Source organism: Cinclus cinclus, chromosome 13 (assembly GCF_963662255.1).
Source record: "Cinclus cinclus chromosome 13, bCinCin1.1, whole genome shotgun sequence".
NCBI classification, from domain to species: Eukaryota; Metazoa; Chordata; class Aves; order Passeriformes; family Cinclidae; genus Cinclus; species Cinclus cinclus.
In genome coordinates this window covers 15,634,073-15,659,908 of record NC_085058.1, presented here as the reverse complement: position 1 = coordinate 15,659,908, position 25,836 = coordinate 15,634,073, and the positions used below count along the sequence as shown (strand labels likewise).

General features: G+C 45.0%; 1 protein-coding gene across 1 annotated transcript in view; it reads right to left on the bottom strand.

The window, feature by feature from the left end:
* SLCO3A1 (solute carrier organic anion transporter family member 3A1) overlaps positions 1-25,836 on the bottom strand; it is a 128,268-nt gene that overhangs the window by 90,333 nt on the left and 12,099 nt on the right. The window contains exon 2 of the mRNA XM_062501540.1: positions 14,500-14,965. Within this exon, the coding sequence (XP_062357524.1) occupies positions 14,500-14,965 (466 nt within the window). The remainder of the gene's footprint in view (positions 1-14,499; positions 14,966-25,836) is intronic.

The window sequence follows — 25,836 nt, the reverse complement described above, 5'->3', positions numbered from 1 at the left end:
TTAATCCAGTAGAGACAGAGGAGTGTGATTAAACAGTCTCTACTGCCTGGGATTTGGCTGTTATCCAGTGGTAATCCTGCACAATCTGTGTTTGAAGTGTGTGTGTAAGGCGGATACTCTAACCACCTATACTCAAAATCAAAGCCAGTGACTTGGGTAGACAATAGCATCCCTAGATGCAGGAGCAGTTCCTGGAGAGCAGCATCTCCAGAGATGGGCCCCAAGGCCCCAGGCTAAGCTCCAGAGCAGCCAGTCTCCCTCGACTACTGCAAACCTAAGGGCACTGGGGACTTGAAGTTAGGCAGCAACTAATTAAATCCCAAAAGCCTCATTAAGGAAGAGCAAAAGGAGACACCAGAAACAAACTTGGGGCCAACCCCTAACATGCACCTGACAGGGGAGGAAGACTCAGCCACATGGATCTTCATGCAGTCACTCGAGGTCAGATTTGAACTCCCTGTATCTGTGTACAGGAGGTGCCTCATCCTCCTGCTGCACAGAGGAGTCTGTTAAACAACAGTTTAAGTATCACCTCCAAATCTCTGCTTTCTTTCAGCTGTAACACAGTGGTTATGAACACAACTGGCTGAAAAGGGGATACTGACTCCTGTGCAGCAACACAGCCTGGGGCATCAGTGGAGCTACAACACACAGCCTCTACCAGATATGGTTTGTGACCAGCAGAAAAGGAGAGGTCCCTTTGTGCTGAACAGACAGGCTGTGACTAAGATGCTCAACGTAGATGCTCAACCTAGGCTGGAGGCACTAAGCCTCAGTGGTCAATACTGGACCTCCTGCTTCTCTTCCAGTGCCTTTCCACAGAAGGCCATAGGTTAGACAAGGAGCAGAAGGTGCAGAACTGAGCCTGTGCCTGCTCTGTGCCAGCTCCCCACGGGAGCAGCACACCAGCCTCACCCCAGTGATGCCACCAAGCACAGTCACTGTCCCCAGAGGCACTGATGGTGGCATGTGGTGTGAGACATCCGTGACTCTGCTCCTGCAGCAAAAGGTTATATCAGCTTCTGGCCAGCTGGCAGCAGACCCTGGACACTGCTGTGAGGACCCTGCTGATATACCATCCACCTGCTGTAACCAGAGCACAGCTTATTTATTCTCTCTGTCTCTGGCAGGCCATCTCCCATCCAGAGGCATCTCCAGGGAAAAGAAGCAAAAGCCTCGAGTCACTGCTCGCAGGCACCCACTGAGGAACCTTCTCCAGCCCAGTCAGCCCTGAGCATCACCTTTGGCAAGCAGGCAGCAGGTCCTGGGATGTGAAGTGGGAAAGGTCTGCTTCCAAACAACAGAATTCATTTCTACACTCGCAACTGAGGGAGGCAAATCCTTAAATCTAAAGAGATCCACTTAAATTCCATTCCTCTCTCCTGCATCCCTCTGAGACAAAATCTGCAAGGTTATCGTGGAAAAATTAAGACACTCTCAGAACAAAGGCTGAGGTCCCAACCCTCCTTCTTCCAACTTCGCACAACAGAAAATGATAAGTGAAAATGCAGGTCTGGAGAAATGCTCTGTTTCCAAGTCTCCTAGACAGAAAACTGAGGTAGTAACTTCAACATACACACTCACAGAAGATGACAAACATGTCTACAAGCTATTTCTAAATTCCCAGTTTCATTTGCCAACTGAGATGCTACAGACAGCAAGTAATTTCTCTGTCTCAGCAGGGGAGACAGGACAGAAATCCACAGACAATGTGAAGAAATGCTGCTCAGGCAGGAATCAGAGTCAGTCCTTGGGAAGTGACTGAAGAATGAAGTGCAGATCACTGTTACACAAGTCTGGTTTGCAATGTTTCTTTCATATCATAGTAGAAAAACCCACTCATACAAGCAGGGAATGATGTCAAAATGTACCTGTTCTTCTACTAACTTTGTGGTGGATAAATTCACTGCAATCATAAAACCCCCAAACTTACGGGTTTGCAGTACCTGCCATTCCCACAACCTCAACTCATAGTGTTCTTTGACGATCTGCTGACAACTCACTTGTTCAAGGTTTGAATCTAGTTTGAAAAGCTCAACATCCCCAGCAAGAAAAACAACAATGTTTTCCTTGGGTCAGCAAAACAGGGCACACGCAGCTTTTATTTTTCACCCTAACCCTAGCTGGGAGAGGCATGGCTCACATTCAAAGGCACAAGTACTCTCTGCCACACGGCTGGGAATGAGTTTTGCTCTGTAGCTCTGTAAAATCATCCAATTCTCAGCTGGAGGTTTTCCAGTTAATAAAACGGCCATATGGGGCACTAAAAAATAAAACCAAAAAAACCCAAAAGCATTTCCTTCCTTTGCAACCTTCAGTCGCGGGAAAAAAAAAATAGGTAAAGCAGCAGCCAGTGGTACTCCTGAAATTCTCCTGAAATTCAAGAGCATCTCTTTTGCTTCTTACAACACTTTCACCCAGGAAAAGCACTATCAGCACCTTTGATCAGTGTGCTGCGGGCAGAAGACAAATAATGATGGGTTGGAGGCAGCAATTAGCATCTTCAGTAAACACTGGATCTCTCTCTGGGAACAAGGCTTCTGGCACACTCGCTTCTGCTCCTGACACCACCCACACTCACCATCAAAACACACTGTTTATTCACAAATAAATTCTCTCTTGCTTTGTGAGAGAACAGAGACCACGAACAAGCACCCTGTGGTCTAGGAGGAGGCAAACACCAACACCCTGGTGAATCGTGCAACAGCTGTGACCCAGAAAGGCAATGATTAGGACAGATTCCACATAGACACCTGATTCCCAGGTGGGTGTCTCTTATTTTAAGAGCCTGAATTTTACTAAAAAATGGTGGTTTTGGATGTGAGGATCCAGGTTTCTGTGGACTCAATGAAGATGGCCCATACCATGTTTCTCCTGTATTGGCTGAGCTCCTGTCTTAACTCTGGTTGTTTAAATACCTACTCCCCCCCACCCCAGCTTTAATATGCTGCTGCTTACATCTACACTCCACCTCCCTTTTGCCACCATCCTTATTCTTGCCTCTGCTGAATGCAGCCTTTGCAGATTTCCCAAATCCTTACCCCATCCTTAGCCACCTCCAACAGCTCCCCAGTGCACTGTACTTTAAATTCCCAGTTGCCTGCCTGGGCTGCAGCAGGCAGCAAGGACTTTCTCGAGCATATCCTTAGCCAGCCCTACACCTCCTTACTTGCCTTCTCCTTCCACTGTTCCTCTGGCTCAGCTCTAGAATTTACTGCCCCTCCAGGGCTAATAAAACCCAAACTTGCTGATTTTAAGGCACAGAGTAAGTTTAATCTGTTTACTCAGACTTGGAATATCACAGGACAGCGAAACTAATTTATTCAGAAAGCCTCACTCCGCTGCTCTCATCTCCACATTACCACAGTTTTGGGAGGGTGCAGAATGTGAAATGAACTCAGGGAGCCACACATGGGAGCATTTTGCTCAGCAATGCTGGAGAGCAGCACAGCTGAATTTTCACTTCTCTTGTTTATCTGAAATTTTCACTTCAACAGGTCTTTTACTCATCAGCAAAACCCATTTAAGACTGTATTTTTCACCTAATGGGATTGCCTGTCCTGATTTTTGCCAGCTGTGCCAGTCTGTGCCTTATCTCCCCTGCCCCAGTGCACTTCCTCACCAGTCCAAGGAATTCCATGTGCACTCCTATCTGTGGTGGGTTGTTGCAAGACCAGGGTGATGGCACAACTGCTAATTCAGCAGATTGTTATAGGCAGATGCCACTTCTAACATATCTTTAAGAGAAGTTTTGTGCCCACTTTGCCACCTTAACAGACTTAAAGCCAAAATCCTAAACATCCAACCAAGAAAGCAACAATCTTGGGAAGAAGAATGCACAACCTAACTCAGAGATGAGAAAAGCCACAGAGAACTGTGGAATTTGCTACCATTTTTGTTGTGCAGGCTGTAAGTGAGCTTCAAAGGTGACTGAACAAGTCTGGGATGTGCATCTGGGATGCTGCTGGCTCCTGGGAACGTGTTACAGAGGAGTGAGGTGTCTGACTGTCCTCAAAATGCTTTTTGCAGCTCACCAACCACTATCACATGATGGTTTGTGCTGGAAGGGACCTTAAATTCCAACTCCCCCTGCCATGAGCAGGGACACCTTCCACTAGACCAGGTTGCTCAGAGCCCCATCCAGCCTGGTTCTGAAGACTTCCAGACATCCACCAGCTCTCTGTACAACCTGTTTCAGTGCCTCACCACTCCCACAGTCGTTTATTTCCTAATATCTAATCTAAACATACCCTGAGTCTGAAGCCATTCGCCCTTGTCCTGTCACTACATGCTCTTGTGTAAATATTCTCTCTCCACTATGCAAAGACAGTGCTGGTCTCAATTTAATCATCCAGCTCTTGGAGGCAAGTTAAACTTAGCTTGCAGAGGTGGAGCAGGCTAATGCTAGCAGAACAAAAGCCAGGATCTGCAACCCCTCTGACGCTGAAAAGTAAGGAATGTTTGCACCTATGGAAGATACAGTGCTTTGCAGGAATGCAGTGAAATGCTTTAGTTCTCAGAGCAATTGCAGAGCACCGCAGTCAGAATTCCTGGGGTCTATTCTCACCCTCTTACTACCTTGTTTTATAACCCCTGAGACATTGCTGAGCAGGAGTTTTTGCTTAACCTAAGCTTAAGTTTTGCTCCTACTTATAAATCAAGTACCTCCAGGACTCTAAGCTCCTAAGGAGGTGGGGTATACAATTACAGAAGAGACTGTTTCCATTTGATAGGGAAGTCTCACCAGCACATGAAGAGAAGCAAGGTTTGAAGGGACAAGATGTTATTTTACTAGATCAGGTGACAACTAAGAAACAAAATGTAAATATTCTTGAGTATGATTAGTCACACTGATCAGAACAAGATCCACCAAGCATGAACACGTGTGTATTAAATAGGTGTTATCTCTCACTACAAACCTCTTACCCTCTGGCACTTGTGGGAAACTCATACCCAGAGCCACTGCAAATAACTTCATTTCCTGCAATGCTGCTTCCTGTGGTTCACAACACAGCCTGCTTGTCTCCCACAGTACCACATTCACAGAGGAAATGAAGATGTGCACGGAGATAAAACACAACTGCAGTAAAACATCTGTACACTTGCATTCCAGGAGTGTGAGTTTCAATCTGAAATGAGAAGGAATACTAAAAACACACACACACACACACACACATCTCTACACCACAAACCCAGCAAGTGCCCAGAATGAACAGCAAGCTCAGAGGGAACTGACAGCTCAGGCCACTAAAGCATTAATCAGTGCTCAATACACCCCAGAAGCACAGCCAGGGGATTTTGTAGTTCACTTCTTGCATGCTACCGCCCCGTCAGTCTCCAGCCCCAGCACACAGTTTATAACTGTCTGCTGAGAAAAAGCTCTCTAACAAGTCTTATTCTTTTGATGATCAGTCTGATTGAATTAGGACATCCATATGCTGTAGCTGATGGCTATCAAGATAGAGGTGGTTTTTCAGCACATGGGTAATTGGTCTCCTCAGCAATTACTAACACAGCAAAGTTGTCCCAGTTGTCTTTTTCTCCCCCCAATATTATTTCTTTCAAACGCTAATGAGCAGTATCAGTGTCTTGTACAAACAGTTACAGTGGGACTGGTTTGTCTAACACTGAGGGCAGGAATGTACAGAATACCACAGGGGGAAAGTGAGGTAAGCAGAGGGACAGAGGGAGGAAAGAACTGGTGCACAGAGCATCTTGCTCTTCTACCAGTTTGAACACTTGAATGTTCACTATTGCTTTGATCCGCTGCCTTTAGCCAGATCCTGCTCCTTTTCACAGACACAGCTTTGTTTGGCTGCACTCAAGAGCTCTGAAGTATTAAATCAAAGAGCAAAGTCACATGTTGTTAACTTCTATCCAAGAAACTAAATCTCCCATTTTAACTCGTTAAAGGGCCAAATTTGGATAGTCTCCTCCATGCAAAATCCCTATTACTGAAATCAAAAGGGGGCTTAGTGGGAGCAGGCCTCCCTCTTAGGAAAAGCCAAATACCTCATTAGCAGCATAGTTAATGGAATGGCCATACCCTGGCAAAAAGAAATCTGATAAAAGACTGAGTCCTTTCAAAAGAGCAGAGCTGAAAGAAGTAATTTTGGGAGCAGATGCCAGCTTTGAACCAAACAACCAAAATTTGAGAAAGCAAAGCCAGAATTTGTCCAAAGCCAAGAAGAAAGTGCATAGCTTAATAACCCCAGATTTATTCAAAGTTATCAATTATGTGAAACAAATAAATCCATAAAGTTACAAACTTTCAACATTCACCAAAACAAGGAAGAGCTTCCACTCCACCGGCTGCTAAGATGACCACAAAGGATGCAGAGGAATTTTACTTTTGTTTCACATGGTACAAATCACTTGTGGCCACACTTTTTCCTCCAGGCTGGTGAATGAGGGGTAATCAAATGCATTAGTTAGTGAGGGTGTGAGATGACCCAGCAGTGTGGGGCATGGGGCAGAGCTGCTTTGGGGACATTGGTGCAGCCTCACAAAATAATGCACCAGCCTGGAGGAAAAAGTGTGGCCACAAGTGATGGGTACCTTGTAAAACAAAAATAAAATTCCTCTTCATCCTTTGTGGTCAAAGGGGCCTGTTACAATAGGACAAGGGAAATAGGTTTGAAATAGGTTTTAAACTACTACAGGGTCAATTCCGACAGAAGAAATGTATTATGAGGATGGCTGTGAACAGTAGCACATGCAACATTGACAGACAGGTGGTGGAGTGCCCTACACAGTCCTCAGTGCTCAGTTTTGGGCAGGACAACCAGGATAAAACCACACTTCAACAGAGCTGCACCTTTGTGCCATGGCACTGCTTGGGACTTGGCAAAAGCAAACATGTCCAGGACATTGCTCAAACAGCATTTATTTGGCATCCAAAGGGTGTAAGTGTTAGCTTGCCCAGAATCCAGCTCAGAATCTGCAGCAACTTCTCCAAAGTAGAAGAAGACTTGGTTGAGCACCTCATCCAGGCACAGGAGAGGCAGCTGCGAAAGAGGGAAAGCAGGGACTTGTCTGAAAGAGCTGTGCATTCTCCTACACACTCATACAAGCACCTTGTCCTGCAGATAAGCGAGTAACACCCAGCCAATGCCCTGAATTGTGCTGGCAAAGGGGAAAATCCTGTGCCTTGTCCCACCACAGGAAACAGAGCCCCCAGCTGTCCTCAGTGCCAGCCTGTAAACCGTGACCAAAACATCTGGACGCTCCTTATGTGCAAGAAGTTGGGGAGTCTAGGTCAAGTTCCCAGGGGAAGGGCCAAGGTTGGCACACACCACTCCTGCTTATGCCAGCAAGGAGGCACAATACAGCCTTCAGCTTTTGACATGGGCAACTCACCACCTTCCAATCTATTTAATTAATTTAATGAACATTAGGGCTCTGCATATGTGCCATTTAAATGACAAGGGCACTGCACTAGAGAGGCTGCCCCAGGAATGATGTGCCTCACTAGGCCCTCCCAGATGATGACTGTTTAAAGTATACTATAGAAAAAAACCCAAGACACTCAACAAATGGACGGGTTTTTATAAGACATCAGAGTCAGCAAATCCCAATTAAGGCAAAAATCAGCTGCAGAGTACACAGAGAGCACAGAGTAACATGGAAACAGCTCCCTCAGTATGCTTTCATATAAAGTAATTTGGCTGGGCCCAACCTTTATTTACTCAGCTCATAACAACAGAAAAAAAAAGCTATTAGCAGAAGGTTAAAGTAACTGAAACAATTGCTGTAAAATAATGGAGCCCACAGCAGTTACGACTTCGTGCATGTATTTATTTAATTGAATAAATACTTCCATTCAGCTACTGCTTTTTGCAACAGTCTTCCAGCCTGCAATGGGAAAGGTTATTCCCATTAATTGATTATTGTTACTGCTCTAATACACCCTACACACTTATTTGTGTTTCCATTTAATTTTCCAGGGTATTACCATGAGCCCTGTAAAAGGGGACATGTGTAACCGAGCCAGCCCCTCTGACATACAGCAAATGAGAAAACCCATCTCTCCCCAAAGGGGCATAATTACAAAAGGCTGCAGGTTATCGATGGATCAGTGGGTTAATACCAGGATATCCACATGAAGCCATGTAATTTAATCTGATCACAGTTAGTCCATGGGGAAGACAACCCAGTGAACCTGATGCAAAGACACCTTTCAGTAATGAACAGGCATCACAGCCCTCGTGCTGGCAGCAGCGCTGCTCGGAGCTCAGTGCTAATACTGTGCCTTTCTCAGCCCATGGGAGACTGTGACAGGAAGGAAAGGCTCTCCAAATCACTCGTAGGAGGATGCATTTACTGAACAAAAGCATTACAGAGTTCCGTCTTCAGGCTAAAAATATTACACACCTATAAAACTGCCTATACCAGTAAGGAGAAAAGCAATTCTCGCTTCTGTGCCCACGTGGGGGTGGACAAACTCACCAGGCAGCTGATGGGTATGGAGTGGGCACAGAGTAAATACAACAGATAGGAGTCATCTACAATCCACTACAGAAGACCTCATAAAACAGGCTTTAAAAGGAAAAAAGGGTAAGGAATGCACAAGTCTGGCAGAGCCTTAGGTGGTGAGCTCAGAGAAGCATGTTCCAGCAAGAAGGGCTAATGTGAATAAAGTACCCATGCTGCTTGCAGACCACAAATGAGCACAAAAGGAAGGAGAGTGGCCATGTGGGAAATGCTGCAAGGAGTGAAAAGATAAGCAGCCAGGATGGGCAGAGCTGTACAGACCTCTCAGGTGGGTCCTAAAGGCCTTCCAATCAATACACATCAACAGACAGCCTCAAAAGGTTGATGATATAACCTGTATATCACAAACACACAATTATTCCACTTCCTGTGGTTTAGAAATGTAGGTTCAGACATACATGTCCAGAACTTTGAGAGCTTTGGAAAGGATAAGACTGATCAAAATACATTCATCCCCCGTGTAAGAGGCTTTTCATCAGGTAGAGACAAAACCAGCAAACCTCAAACATACAAAGTGTTGACTCAAACGCTGATTTCAGCAGCTTATGCTGCTAACTTTCCATTAACTCACCAGCATAGATACTAACTCTCAGATTTGATTCTTGTCAGTCGAGAAAACGTTTCTGCTTCTCCAAAGCACAACGGCTGCTATCATTTTGACTGACGTAAGCTACCATAAATGATTTTTCAAATGGACAAATTCATCCCTGGAGACAGCAAGATTCCAATTAGGGCATGTTTGTCTTCCTCTGCAGCAGAAGCGAGAGCAAGCTTTCTCTCTGTCATCACAAAACAAAAAGTGCTTCTACACATTTGATGCAAAATAACCCCACACTAATACAAAGGTCAAAGCCAGCAGCTGCAATGCAGGGGCCAATCTCTCTTACAGGGTTACTAAGGGCAGATGTGGTTAGAACACACCATTCTGTTGAGCCATCCTCTTACACCAAGGGTAAGAGCTGGAACAATCATATGATAAAACCGAAATACACACAGAAAAGGCCAAATCAACAAGACAGAAGAAAGCAGCTAAACAGACACATCCAGCAGAGCTGAGTTATCCATTTTTCCATTATTCTGCCCTGTCATGAAACAGGCCAAGGACAGCTCTATGCCCCAGAGGATCCTGTGCTCAGATACACCCTTGCACACCAGTAACTCAGGAGCACACATCATGCCTTACCACATACATCTTGACTCAAGACTTGTCCCTTCTGGGGTTTCCTTTAAGCCATTCTTCACATTACTGCAATTCAGTGAGCAGCCCTAAATCATGCATCCTGAACATGTGGGATATGTGCCCACAGTGCCAAACACAGAGACAGCTTCAACAAATGCAAAGAGAAACTCTGAAGTGCATTAAAGATCAGCACAGCATTCTTCTGAATGAGCCTCACAATCTGGCAGGGCTCCTTCCAACATCAATATCAATTTCCTCCATCAACAGGAGACAGAATAATAGCAGCTTCCTCTGTTTAATACAGCCCTTAATTGTCCCAGATCAAATACTGGCTCCCGGAGGCCATTCATTCTGCTCTGTAGGTAACTGTGTCCTAGACAAGATGCAAGAACTTTTATCAGCAAATGTTAAACACAGAAGGAAGGCCAGAAGGTGTGTCTCAGGACTGCTAAAAACATTAACCAACCACATCACTGCACTGGCTCTAATGGAACTCACAAAGCACTGCTGGGAACAGCACTGGCACTCCAGTGGCCAGAAAACACTTGCAAGCTCCTGCTTATCTGAGAGGCAGAAAACCCATAAAACTATTGTCAGATCAGGGTTTTTTTTCCCTCTTTGTATCAACTCCATGATGCCTCTGATCCCCCTCTTAATGAAAAAGTCCTCACTGATTTCAAGAGAGCTCAGCAAGACTGAGCAGAAAAAGAACTAAAAAAGGAAATGCCAAGTGAGTCATTAGTGGGTGGAGAAAAGAACCGTATAGTAAGTAGTCTTCAACTTTTACTCCTTTAAAATAAACGATGCCACAAATTGAAGGAATCCTTTGACACTAGTGAAGATGGAGCAGTAACAAGCCCTGCACAGTCTGTAGGAATGATGAATTCCTCCACTCGAAGGGGCTACTTATGACAGATACTAACAAGCACATAGGTAAAATTAATCTGCTTGTTTGGAAACCTCTAGATGGAAATTTCAATAATAAATACAAGATCAGACTCAGATGAGCAAGCTAGATCAGCTAGAGCATCAAGCAAAATAGCACCAAACCAGAATATTTTTCCCAATTTCAAACAGCTAAGAAAATGCCTTTATTTTTTCCATCTTTTGGCTGCTACTGCCAGCATTACAACCTTTGAATCAAGCAGGTGCTCTGATGCTGAAACAGGAGGAGAGTTTCTTCCCCATTGTTAGGTTTTGCATGACCAGCAACCTGTTCAAGTGAAAGGTGTCCCTACCCATAGCAGGGGGTAGGAGCTGGAGGATCTTTGAGGTCCCTTCCAACCCAAACTGTTCCATGACTCTGATTAACCAGAGCAGGCATGGTGCCGTGATCTTTCTAACTCTGCTACAGCACAGACATGCTCCCTTTGGAACGTGCTTCACTGTGTACTTTCACACACTCATCTCTTTGATTCCTTTTGCCCTGGCTTACCAAATCACAGCCCTTCTTCCTAGGCCTGGTTACTACAGCAACATAATCTTTTTGAGTTTGGTAGCGAAACACATTGCAGGCACCAAAAAAAAAATCTGCCATTAGTTCAAGAAACATGAAGCTGCAAGTCAGCAGCCCATGCAGAGAAATATTGCTGTGGTATGTCACCCCTGCCTCTCTAATTAAGAAACTCTAAGAATCCCCACCTCCTTGGCAGAGCACAAGCCTGAGCAACCTCTGACTTCAAAGGATGCTCAACAGAGGTGCACTGCCCACAGCCTCCTGTGTGCCTGCCACTTGCAGAGAAACCACAGGAGAAATCTGATGGGCTTCACAGCCACAAGAATATTACACTCCACAGGTGCTATTAGTTCCACTAATGATTAAAGCCAAAAGCATCACTTTAAACTCCATATGGTATCACATCTGCATTCTTCTGCACACACATGAGTATTAACACACAAAAAGGAAGGTCTGAGGAGGTGTTCTCAGGGTCTGGACTTTTTTTTTTAATAACCAGAGATGTCATCCTGTATTGTTATTTCACTGTGAAGTGACTATATTAGATACTATATTATTACTCCACTTAACTTTCATAAAACTCAGGAGGGAGAAAAAAACAAAAACCTCTTGGTGCACACAGTTATTTCTATCTAATTCACTTGGGACATGAGAGTTGCCTTGGGACTTGCCTTGGGACACGAGAGTTTTTATTGCAGAGGTGAACAATGACTAGTCCTTAGCTGTCAGGTTGAGAGACTGCATCTAACCCTCAGCTACAGCCCAGCCCAATGCAGCACACACAGACTCAACATCAGCAATACACTAAGGACAGCACAAACTGGTCAATCTGATCATTTCTCAGCAGCAGCCAGACATTCTAGAAAGTTCAGCCAGACCATCATCACTGTTATTAATTAGTTCCTACCCTGAGAGAATGATCTATGCCAGATTTGCCCCTAATTTCAATAAGGGAACTACCCAAAAACATTTCATCTGGTCACACACAGCCCCCACTGAGTGAGTGTGCTATTGTGAGAAAGCAAACTGATATAAACATAGCACAGTGACAGTGTCCACTCTGCAGTTATTTCCTCTGCAAAACAGAACAGAATGAAGTTGGTAAGCAGCTCAGCTAGCTTTCTTCTAAGGCCACTGAAAGCTGCATTGATGACATCAAGAAAAATAATCAGTTAAAGACAGATCTGAGCAAATAATTCTCAAACAACATTTAAACTGAGCAATCAGACCTCCTCTCAAGTATTCACCAACATAAGATGATACTTCCACTTGTTTCTTCTCCATTTATATTTATTTATGGAAAATATTTTTTTCCTGGTAGCTTACATTTTCACTAGCCAAATTGATTGCAAGTTGATAGCTGAATTAATCATCCAATATCTGAAACCCTACTTGTGATGGATAGGCTAGGACAGGGCAGAAATTAAACTTAATTGGTGACTGAGTGTGCATACACAGGCACACCTCTGTAATCCACAATTCAGATGCAGAAATTCAGGTTATGATTTCCATAGCTAAAGCCAGAAAGTAAACAACCCCAAAATGCTTGGTGTTTTGTGGTGAGGTTGTGGGTTTTTTTTTTCTTTGCTTGTTTTAAAACTCTACATGTAGTAACAAATATGGTTAGACAACATCCTTATCTCTGCAGAAAAAATAAAAAAGCAGCATATAGTAAGCAGAAATAATTTTCTGGAAGCATTTTCTCAGCTACAGTTGAACTGCCAACTTTAAACACGTTATTTTAGCATACAAGATGAATGTAGCTCAGGAAGAAGAATCACTCTTCCTAATCCTCCTCTCATGCACCCTCCTCCAGCCTGTTCTCAAGACATGAAGCATTGCTTAAAAATGCCCACGGAACAGACTGAAAGAAGTTGCTGCTCCTCTATGTAGTTATTTATAATAGATAATCTTAGAATCACTCTTAATTCCAGCTCATCATTTATGGTGTTGGCACAGTTGCTCCAGTGAATTCAGTCTCATTACTCACCTTTTGGGTTGTACATTATCTTGTATTTTATACGTCATCCTTCTTTGTCCAGTGGATCCCTCACAAACACTTACAGAACCAAGTAAAAATGAATAATGACCCAAGGACAAAGCTAAACACTGAAATACTATGATTTTATGGCCAGCTACAGAAAAGGAGGGACATGTTTTGAATACACAGGTGAAGTTCAAAGTGAAGCAGCAATAAATCCATGAACGCCACGCTATGTAGTGACTTTCCACCAGGCTTCTGCACTATCCCAAGACATTAAACAGCACTCAGAAAGTCAGCAGCACTGCTCAGCTTTGGAGTCAATGGCCACACTCAGCCTGGAAACTTGATAAAAATGTCTGGGAAAAAAAAACCCAAACAGGAATAGGATCACCCATTCAGTTGAAAGTCACACCAAGGTGGGGATGATGGGACAAGTGCACACTTTTGGTTACCAGGATTATACTAACAAGTACAGAAGGATCTCATTAATGAGAGCATGCACTCCACTGATTTATTCCATTGGAGCAGTTTACCTAGTGACAAATCCTACAGAAAAAGGAATGGGCCAAGCTGGTACATGTTTTCAAAGAAAACTTCATCAACAACATCCTCTTCAAACCTGCTGGGAGGGGGTACTACTGATGGAACCCATAAGCACTTTACCCCAGTAACTGAGATGTTTCACTGGGGAATCAAAGGCAAATTTCACAGCGTAACCATCTGGAAGAATTTTGCAACATGATCACCAGAACCATGAATTCTACTCCAGGCTCACTGTATCTCAAAATAGACCTCACCAGCTTCCACATCCCATTCCGTTACAGGGATCACATTATCAAGGGTCCTGTCACAGCATCCTGGGTCACAGCACCTACTCTGTAACTGGCACTTCCCTGCTAAAATGTGACAGTGGTAGTGACAACACATGTGTCCTCTCAGTCTCCTTAGTCTGCAGTGATCACTCAGACACATGCTCTGGAACAGGAAGAGAAGCAGGGTATCATGTGAGGAAAAAAACTCAACAAAATAAAAAAAATAAAAATCAATCATCATCACACACACCACTGGAAAATTCTTCAGCTAAAACTGAGTCATAAGCCACCAATATAAGAATTTAAAGCAATCTGGGCAAACACAAAAGAAGGAATGAGCATCTGCCCAATCATCATGGCTGTCAACCTTTACCACTGCCACAATATAAGCAAACACTACTGCGTTTCCCTGCTGCTTGATGTACAGACCCATGCCAAGTTACTTTCACAAGCACAGCAGCGCATGGAGAAGAGGCCTTGAGGCATCCCTTCCACGGGCATCAAACAGGGAACGAGAGCCAGATGCCAGCCCACAAGGAAAGCCCTCTGTGAGAAGAAGTTCAGAGAGCCTTACCTATGTACAGGGAGGAATCTTTCCGCCTCACGTGGTCATCGATGTAGGAAACTCCCAGGGGCTGGACAGGGGTAGCACCAATGCCCAGGAGGACCTGTGCCCCGATGAGCAGCAAGTACATCATGTTGGTAGCAGTCCTATTCCTGCAGATAAGGTCTGGGTCTGGTCCCTCATCGCCGCTGGACCCATTGACAGCACACACATCCCTCCCTTCAGCTCCCCAGCGTATTTCTCCCGATTCGTATTCGTACTGGTGGGTCAGAAATTCAGGCAAGGCAGAAAGGAGGGCACCCAAGGCCATGACTATTCCTCCACATCCTATCAAGCGTGGCCGGTGTCCTCGGGCTCCGAAGTAGCTCACGAAGAGGATGAGGGCCAGGTTGCCAATCTCAAAGCTGCTGGCAATGACGCCCACGTCAGCACTCTGGAGGTTGAATCGCCGCTCCAAGGTGGTTAAAACACTCACCTACGACAGAGAAATCCAGAGAAAATTACATTCCATGACTTCCATTCTCCCTGTATATACTGCTAAAGTGTAAATTTCCTTGACTTTTCTTGGAGCTGAAACCATACCCACCAAGGACATCCAAATCACAGTGCGCTAGCTGACCTCCAAGCACAACCTGACTGCTCAAATACAGCCACACCAGAAGGTCCTAATACCAAGTGACATTTCACAGCCTACCACCTGTCTGAGCACATGCCAATTCCGAATTCCTGTGCCACCAGTGTGTATTTTGGATGACTGCAGACAGCCATGATTCCATGATTTGTTAGTCTGTCTTTGGGCTCCTGTTCTAATTGAAGGTACAACCTTCACAGTGCACAGTCCCACAGAACCAAGGCACAAACCACACTGAGCTTCACTCCCTGTCAGGCACCCAACCTTTCCCTTGGAATGAACTAGGGAGCAGCAGAAAACCCTGCAGATTCTTTGCTTGCACACCAGCACAAGGCCATCGAGCCACTCAGAGACAGTGATGTACAAACAGGCAGTTTAGCTGGCACTGAATGCTTTTATTCAAGTATATAAATAAAATACTGATCAAAGGGTTTAAACTGTTTGTGGATTAGTTAATGACTGGGATCATCACAGAGTATTTTTGAGAAGACAGGCCAATTAAGGTTTACATAGAAGTTTTAAATCCACCATGAAGAAGAGATGATTTAACAAATTGTGGGTATTTAACACTAAGAAGAGGGAAGCGCATGAATAGTCTTCAAATATTTAACATTTCCGCAGAAAGGAATGACCTGTTCTTTGAATTCAAAATGAACAGGAAAGAAGTGACAAGTTTAAACTGCAGCAGAGATGATTCAGGTTAGATAGAAGGTGCAGAGAAACCACATTTTACGGGTAGGGATTGTGAGGCACTGAAATATGCTGCCTGGAAAGGCTGCAGAGGTCTTTAACAGAGCACAGATCAGCATCTGTCAGGAAAGACACAGGTATGACTGATCTTGCCATGGGGCAGGAAAACGAACAAGATCATTTCTTGAGAGCTCTTCCAATCTTGATTACATGGTGCAGCGAAACACAATGTGGATTTTCTGCAACAGTCACAGCACTGATCAAAGCATGAAGGATGAACCATTAAGTACCTCACTTGCTGTCAGCCCTGCTCAAGGGAGAAAACAGAGTATTCTTATGTCTATGGCTGTGTCCCTCTTCTACAGTAAAAAAGCAACAAAAGAAATCTTGAACGTGTCACAGAAATGCCAAAAACTTTTACCTTGAATAAAAACTATCTAGTTTTTCAGGCTGCAAAAGATGAAGGTATATAAGGCTGTCCTAAAAGAGGCAGGTTTCTCTATTCCCAAAAAAAAAGTGATAGAGACCTCAGAGAAGAAGGTAGCCCCTGGATAGAATAAAAATAGCCTCCCACTGGAGGCACTGAAAATCTTTGCTGATAAACCTCACGAAGCAGGAGCCAGCCTGACCGACTTTAAAGTATTCTGACAGCAGTTCTTCTCCGGGGGCAGTTTGCCTCTGCTGGAATACACCAGGGCACAGTTGGACAAAGACAGCCCCATTGGCAACAAAATGGAAAATGGAAACAACCCACTTCTGCTGTTTTGCATAAGCAAAAGCTCCCAAACTTGACTGTGATAAGCGTCCAAGTCAGATCTCCAAAACGGGACTGTGTTAATGTTTTCTGAAAATCCAGCCTTCTTCTCACACAGACAGCTATCATTTTATACTACCACCAGTGCAATCCTCCCCAGCTAAAAAGCAAAGAGCTGAGGAAGGCAAGGAGAATGAAACCTAAAAATCAAATCCTATGAATAAAGGCAGCGGAAGAGCAGTAACTCTTCCCATGCCAAAGCCAGGTGTGCACGTCAGAGGGAGAGGAGACCACTGCTTTGCCGGCAACACCAGGTGCAGGTCCCTGCTGGGATGGAAGAGCTCCCTGACTCAGGAGGGACAAGTGTGTCCTCTGTGCAGGGCACAGCACAGCCTGTCCCTGCTCCAGCAGCCTCAGCCAGCAGTGCTGCAGCTCAGCGCACATTTACAGGGACACTGCTGCTCCCAGCCCTCTGTGAGCACACATACTGCTAGAAAACATTACACTGGTGTTTCCAGAGCAAGGCACACCAAGGAGAAGGGATACAGACAACATCCCATAGCCACAGGCACATCCACCAGGCACCCATGGGAGAGAGAACCACAGAATGGTTTGGATTGGAAAGGACCTTAAAGATCATGTATAGCTCCAAACCTTCCAGCATGGATAAGGATTTCTCATCCATGGTTTTATTGCAAGGTGTGGTCTAACAGGGCAGTCTCTGGGGGCCTGTGAACATGAATTTTGACAGACTGGAGAATCTCTCCAAAATCAATATAGAGCTCTGAGCATGCAAAATTGTGTCTGTGGTACTCATTCCTGAGCTGTACCTAGATGGGAAACTCATGATTACTCATTACAGCTGTGCAAACTGAGGTAGAGAGCCAACTATTAATAAGTCAAGTACAGTCAACAAAATTAATTTCTGATGGAATAATTTAGGCTGGAAGATTGAAAGCCAACAGAAGTGATTTCCCAAGGCCAGCTGGTATTAACTAGCTTTGGAATTTTCCCACATTTCGACCTGGCTGCCAAATTTTAGGCTTTTACCGTACATATATACAAGAGGCTAGAAAGCAGGATGGTGTTTAGACACATGTGGGTGCCAGGTCTCAAAGGGGTCGGATTTTGGACAGCTGGATTTCAGACACAAAAACTCACAGATTTCCAGATGCAATTCACAGTGACAGTGGCAGTTAATTGGTGAAAAACCAGGGAACTAAAACCAGAGTCCCAATTCTCATTCCACTCTTATTTCAGTAGGACTTCACCCATTCTTTTCCATTTTACAAAAGCTAGCCCATTCACAGTAGGGAAAAAGAGTCTCACTATTCCCTAATACTTCCTTGCTTTACTTTGGGGAAAACACTGAAACAAAAGCAGGAAGAGGACAACAACACAGGGCAAATCCCAACCCTCTTGATAAAAGCTGGCAGCTCCCCTTATTCCTCTGGCCACACCACACTGCATTTCCCAGTTTGCTCCTTCTGGCTGTAGCATTGCTACCCAGTGCTACCAGCTCTGCCTTTGCTAAGTGGGTTATGAGGAGCAGAGGTTATGGTGAAAGAACAAATCCATTATGCCAGCCTTGAGCATCCAGAAGAAAATAGGATCCAAGTACAAAATGCTGAGACCAGCATCAGCAGAGTAGCTTCCAAAACTGACAGCCACAGTGAGGGAGAAAACAAATAAATCCCAAAATAAAAATAGGGCTGGGAAATAAACTGTCAACATGCAGATTCTTAGCCAGAGAACAACAGGAACACAACTGCATTTTATCCAGGGTGGCTGCAGCCCAGACAACACAGTCCAAACTCTTATTATGACATTGGCTGTGACCTTACAAAGACCAACTACAAAATCAGCATTAGCATAGCAGAGATGTTACCTGCATTTATGCAAAATAAACCCCTGCCCATGGCTAAAATCATACCCCTACCCTCCATGCTCCACTTTTATGGGACTTCCTGCATATAAGGTTTAACCTGACTAAACTTGCAGTTTCTATGTGGGATGTTCCCAGTGCCCATGTAACCATGAGATAAAAACACTCTATTGCCCCTATTTCTTTTCACAATCCTGTTTCCCAGCAGACCAACCATCACCACTCCCAAACACTAACTCCATTTATCCAGAGCTACACAAAATGTTGTAAAAGACAGCACAGGTCCCCGTAAAATACTGATGTCATGTGAAAAGGCTGTGAGGATTATAAAAAGTACTTGTGTGCTGATGACAGGTTGATCACCCTAGAGCACAGCCCAAATGGATGCTGTTTAAAAGCTGGGACATGGGCCATGGGATGGTGCAGCAGCACAGCAGCTTCAGATGCACAACCTCCTGCTAAAACACAGCAGGGAAACACCAGCAGCCCACAGATGTGAAGCTGCTACTTCCTGACTCCTGTCAACTTACGCAGCTATTTAGTGAGGGATGGGAAGAATGGACTAAGAGGGTTTTTAGCTAAAAAAAAGCTTCTAACCCAAGATCAAAACAGTTACCAGGAAGCAAAGACAGCACCCAGTAAAACCCAAGCAGGCAAGATAGAGCAGATCATGCAGTCTGACCCCAAGAAGTCACTGCTGTGAAAGCACTCACAGGACCAGACAGGTCCAGAGCAGGCACAAGGACAGAGACAGGGCCAGTGTTCTAACTATGGCTCGTGCCAGAGCCCAGGAAAATGGGAATTGCACTGAAACTACAACTGCCTATGGCAATGTGCCTGCCTGCCACCCTTATGGGCTCACATCTGTCCCTTAGCAGGTCACTGGAGCTCTCACCAGTACCTCATCTGCAGCACTGTACTCAGCCTTTTGCTGTGCCAGCTTTGCTCCCTTCTTCCATGACTTCCACTTCACCTACTCCAGACATCTCCCACTCCATTTTTGACTGCAGCTCCACTAAGATGCAGCTCTGTGGCTGCACAGATCAGCTGTGTGGCTGTTGTTACTCCACAGGGTCATGCTCCTCCAGACTGGGTCTATACCAGATCAGTCAACTGGACCACTGAAAACTACACCAGTCTGGGCACCTGCACACCTTGCTCATGCAGAAAGCAGGCTGGGTGTCTAGAAAAGATCATGTAACCCAGCCTTCTGGCTTTCTGTGAACACACTGCAACTAGAAATGATTAAAACTTGTAGCATGTTTCCACTGTCTCCCCTTACTGAGCCACAGTGGGCTGCACAAGCACATTTGGATCAGATAACTGACATCAAACAGGCCTGGGCTAAAGGGGCCCCCTAACACCACCCTAAAACACTCTGCAATGATTGAAACTGGAAAATGTCTCACGTAACACATACAGTGATAAATGACCCATATAGAAAAAAGAAAATAAATCAATCACCACCTTAAAATTTTCCAGCCAAAGCAATTTGTACTGCAACTTTTGTAACTAAATCTACGGAAGCTTATGCCATGCCATTCTGAACTTATTTCAATAATACATGCTCACATTCATCATTCCTTTCTGTCCCAAATCTACAGACCTCGGCCTTTCTGAACCAAGGTAAATTTGTTTTCTCTGTAGGCTATTTTATATTAGTGATCAGCAAAAATACAATCCACAGACCTGCTTCACCCTATTGCCCCACTTTATCACTAAGAAATGAACTGAAGGCTGGGAGCACCATTATGGAGTCAGAGACACAGTACATTGAAAATGAGTATCATATTGTTCGTATCTCCAATGATCAAGTCATATTCACCCACAGAGTCTACAGTTAAGTTCACTGTATTAATAATACTGGGTTATATATAGAAAACACATTGACTTTATGCCTGAAGGGCCTTTTCAAAAGGCTTCTTTTTAATGTAAAATACATTTTCTCAGTTATGTGGTAAGAGATTGGACTTGAAGAGACATGTCTGCAGTACTAGGGGGTGTAAAACAATTGCCTGGCAACTAGGTTCCCAAAGGAAAACAAACACAAACCATCTCCCACAGTCTCCATTACAGAGCTGGGAAACACAAGGCTCCTTGAAGAGCCAAAGGGACCATGCCAGAAGTGCCACTCCTTCCAGGGGCCTCCACCCACTTCTTCAGGTGTCGCCTCATCCTCTCTTCCAGCAGCTGTGCAGGATGGGGCAAATGTGATCCCATTGCTGGGAGACTCTTAAGAGCTCTCCTCCTGTAGAGCTGGTCCCCAGAGGCTCAGTCACCCTCCTTCCCACAGCCACCAGGCTCAGGCTTCAAGCCCAAGGGAATGATGCTGACGCTCTGCTCTGACATCTTCCTGCTCCACAATTCCAGTGTTGAGATGGATCACTTGTGGTTGAGCCAAACTTTTAAGAAGGCAGCCACTTCCTTGGCATTTTGTCCACTCCTTCCTCATCAGATGGCTGGGAAGAGAGCAACAACCTTAACACCCTTTGCCCAAACCCAGACAACATCTCTTCTTGCTGCTCCTCGCCCCACTGAAGTAGTGAGGGCATCAGGACCTCCTGTCTCAGGATGCTGATCACTTGTTTGAACACCTTTCCTGGTCCAGAGAAGTCAGTCAAAACTTAAAACACATTTTCAGTGCAGATGCCAACACCTGTGCTGGCTTTGGGCACATGAACATAAGGGAAAGCAAAAAAAGGTGGCAGTATGAACACAACCAAGCTGGCTCTGCTCAAGGTCTGGAAATCATCTCTGCATAGAAATTTGCGTTCACATGACAGGGATAATAGATGCCACAGATGAACCCCTGCTGAAAGTAGGGTGTTATTACCTTGGCTCTTGCTGCATGTGCCTGTGCTGTTTCTAGGCCAGCACTCAAAAAATCTGCAAGTTACTGTACTGGTGCCATGAGGAGTTTGCAGCTTGGATCTGTGCCTCACTGGGGTGAAAAATTCATTTTATATTCTGGTGACCAGCGCTGAGGTTACTGACAGAGTCCAAACTAAGCACACGTTCAAGGTCAGGATTTTCAGGGCCTGACAAGAGAGGCTATTGCACCACACAGCAAGAGAAACAGCACATCACACTCCTAGCTGAGGCAAGGCACACATTTTTGGCAACCTTCTTCTCTCTGGCATCAAGCAGAAAACTTTCCTGCCATCTCTTGTAGCCCACTGTGCATCTACTCGCCACATTTCAGCAGCCACAGCATCCTGTGCCTCTGGCCCTTGGCCAACACACAGGCACAAAACAAGGGTACCTGGGCACCTTTTGCAGGGTTTCACAGCTGTGCCACAAACACAGCGATGCTCCAGGCTGTTGCACACTGCAAACAGAGCAGAGTACTCAGCACTCATGGAAGATATTCTGTTTGATCAGAAGCTGATACATCAGTGCAAAGCCAGTTTGTTCCAAAATAGCTTAAACCAGAAGAGAGCCATGTGCCTCTGAAAGGTAAACATGCATTTTCCACTACTCTGGTGAAACTGGGATCTATTCTGTATAAAAACCTAACTTCTAACCCTCATTGCAGTAAACAGCAAGGCAGGCAGGGCTGTCAATACCTTCCTCATTTGCTTCCTATGGATCCTGTATGGGACAATGGGCTGACCCCCTTTCCCAGCTCCCCCGAGGAAGGGAAGGTGCAGTGCCCCATTTACAGCGGTGTCAACAAAAGATCACTGGGGTGTTATCTGCAGCTTCCCCCTCACCTTCATCATGGCAAGTCAGCCTGAGTCACCAACAGCCCAAAACAGTTCCAGGTACAGAGCCAGGCCACACAGAACTTGAAAGGCTTTTTCTGTTGCTCTGAAACAGAGTGACACCACAGCCAAGATCTATTTTTTTTACCTTTTAAAGCCCCAACCTACAGTGATATTATAATCACAACCACAGACTTGGTGTCCACACAAACCTTCTGCCTCCAAGTCTGCTGTTCAAGACTGACCTCACTGTGTGACAGCAGGTGGTATTTTAGTCCCTGACAAGGTATCTACATAAAAACACCCAGTGCCAGAATCCATTTTTAGCACAAACTTTCCTTGAGTAGCACACTTACAATGAAGCCAGAAGATATGTGAATCCTAACTTATTTTTAAATGTTATGTCATTTTCACTGGCAGCCAAATAACACATCATAAACATGCAAAGAAGAACAAACCTCAACCCTGTAGCTGTATTTCTGCATGCTTTAAAAACTGTAGCACAGAACAGTGCTGCTGGCACATTTCAGACCTGGGGGATGAAGAATTCCATGTGGAATAAGAGCACAGCAGCAGGGGCTGGTAAGCAGGGACAGCCAATCTCTGTGTCAAAGTAAACAGCTAAGGGAAAGCTGCTGGAACATCTTTGACATATTCAGAGATGGATCTCTTTCTTTTTCCCCGTGGCCAGCAAGTAGGTGTACAAAGCCAGATGAAGAGGAATGCAAAGTGTATGATTTAAATGCAGGCTCCTGCAGCACTCCTGGCCACACACAGAACTGGCAGCAAGATCCATACATGGGTCTGGAACTCTGCACACTGGGCACCATCCTGCTGGGCCCCAGGTGAGAGGAGGAGATGAAATTCATGTTGCTGGAAGACTCTTAACAGGAAAAAAAAATCCCTTCCTATGTACTATCACATGGGCTATGTACCACCACTGGAGAGGCACAATCCCAAACTGTCACACTGCAACACCCTCCCTTCTCCACCTCCACAACTGAATGCTGGTTTGCTTGTTCATCTAATAAAACACTTCCTAGCACAACACTTGCACACCTGCAGATAAGGCTTTCTACTATAAACAGAGCACTTACCATGCAGAAACCATAACGCAAGCCTGACGAGGAAACCTGTCGTGTGAAGGGCTCACGTTATCTTAATTAATGATCAAGAGCTGAACTCAGGGTAAGGGTTGCACCCGAGTTATAGCACCGTGCAGATGAAGAAGCAAGGCCTGTGGAGCTGGTTGCTGAAGCATTCTCAGCTGCCAGGCATGAGCCAGGGCAGAAGCGATACAGGCAGGACACTCTGAAGCAGCATTAAGAAAAGCTTCGAAGGAAGCTGAATTCAGTTTTCATGGTTGGAGGACAACAGTGATTATATAAAGGCTGTATACTGGGAGACAAGCTTTTCTGACATGTCCTACTACTTTTCTCCTCTTCTGCCCTGGCTCTGCTGATCTCTCTCCTGCTCTACTCCCTGTCCAGCAGAAAGGATGCCTGGCTGCAGCAAATGGGAACTCAGCTTAGGGAGAAATTTGACACTTTTCTCATCAATCAGTGCATCAAATGCTTTAATTTAGCAAGCCTTGGGACATAGGAAACCATTTAAAAGGGAAACAAGAAAATGGCCACATTGTACTGCCATTCCACAGCACTTTGTAACAACTCATAAAAGAAATACTAAATAACTGTAAGCTTCTGCACGTGGAACTGGGGTCTCTCTAGCACCTAGCTAGCAACACCCCAAGCTTGCCCCAGAGCCACATGTGCTGCTTGCTTATCCCCACCTCACACCCTGCAGCCCACACAAACACTGTCCGTGTCATCCTGCTTATTTGCTAAGTAACACCCTCCTACAAAGCTGTTCCCAAACGACTCATTTTTCCTTTCACCTTGTCTCTGTGCAGTGCCAAGGGCATGAACAGGAGCCATGTGCTGGCTGTTGCCAAACTTCCCACTAAAGGGAGAGGCAGGCTGGGAGGTGAGCAAGGAGGGCCATGGCGTAAACAGACAAGCCATGGCTTGAAGGGGATCTTAAATCTATTTACTGTAGAATCACCAGATCCTGAAAAACTTTAATAGCACACATAAGGAAAACAGAAGTTCCCACCTCTTCTATTTACCTATCAGAGTCTGACATGAGCAAAAGCACAATAGGAGAGGGGTTCCTACAGAGGATCACTGCTCCTAGAGACATACCAAACTCTGTGAGGAATCCATCATTCAGGCACTAGAAAGTGGGAATGGTTTTGCATTCAGCATTCAGAACAAAGCCAGAGACATCCACCAGTAGTTACTGCAGCCAACATGAGTGCTCTCTCTTCTCTCCTTGAACTTCCCCAGTCTGGGTGCTCTCAACTTCCACAGCCATTTCAAATCCCATGTTTTCATCTCCTTCCAGTTCGTCACTCATCCTTTTCAGATAGCTTCTACATGAAGTTAATTCTCTTTATACTCAGCTTCTCCCTGGTTCCTGCCTCCCCAAGGTACTAATTACAATACAGTTTATTACCCAGGCACATAACATTTAGACTCTAATTTTGCCCTGCTTTAAAGGAAGCTAGACATCACTGAGACAGTCCACTGCAGTCAGTAACAGGGAAGGATATTTTTCAAAAGCATTTTAGTGGCTCTGGAACAAGAGTGCCATTTTCAAAGAGACACTTGGAGTAAGTCACTTCTGTCAATGACAGTACAGCTCAGAAAACATCCTTGAAAATAACACCCCCAGGCTCTTTTAAAATCCATCACTTACCAAAGAGTGAGTAAAGCAGACCCAAATAGTCTTTTCCAGTGAAGCCTCAAACAGAAAAAGGCTAAATGTTTCAGCCTTGACATTTCAGGCAGGTGTGAAGGAAACAGGGATAACACTCAGCAACAAGGCTACATCATCACAGGTAGGATAGCACACAATTACCACCCCATTAATTAATTTAGTTCAGCTTGTTATGTTAACTGCTAGAGACCTGCTTCAGGGCCTCTTTCATCCCAGTTAGCACCACTGGAGCAGCTCAGTGCCCACCATCCTACACCACAAGATGACCATGGATCCTGACAATAACACAGCTAGCACATTTGCTGATTTAGAGAGAAAGCCCAAAGAAGGCCTGGAGATGTCCATAACAAAGCCAGAAAATGAGTCCAAGCATGCCTGGTCTGCACCTTCACCAAGAAATACAAATAGCAGCTGTTCCTCAGCCAACAAGCACTACCCCATGGGTTAAGCTGTCCTCTCCCAAGTTTGCCACATGTCACATTATCCAAATGTGAATTAACCCAGGTTTCTCTGGGCACAAATATTAGTCTTGACTGACAAAGGGAGTCCGTTTGGACATGATAGGTTGGGACAGCCAGCTGCAAAGTAAGAGCTTGGCTTGAAAACATTACCCACATGTGGCAGGGATGTTCCTCTGTTCCTGCCAGGATGCCACCATCAACAGAACCTACATTCCCAGTATTGGTTCAGAGGAATCAAGTTGGTGATCCTCCATCATTTAATCTCTCACTTGCTTGAACAGTGGGGGCAAGGAGGAGGTCAGGGAAATACACAGTGACAGGACTCCTGGAAGCACTCCATGAACCTAATATTTTGTGACACTGTCTGGATACCAAGAGCTCTGAACACAATCAGGTTGCTGAGAATTAAATTGAAAGTGTCCCAATCTATGCACTAGGCA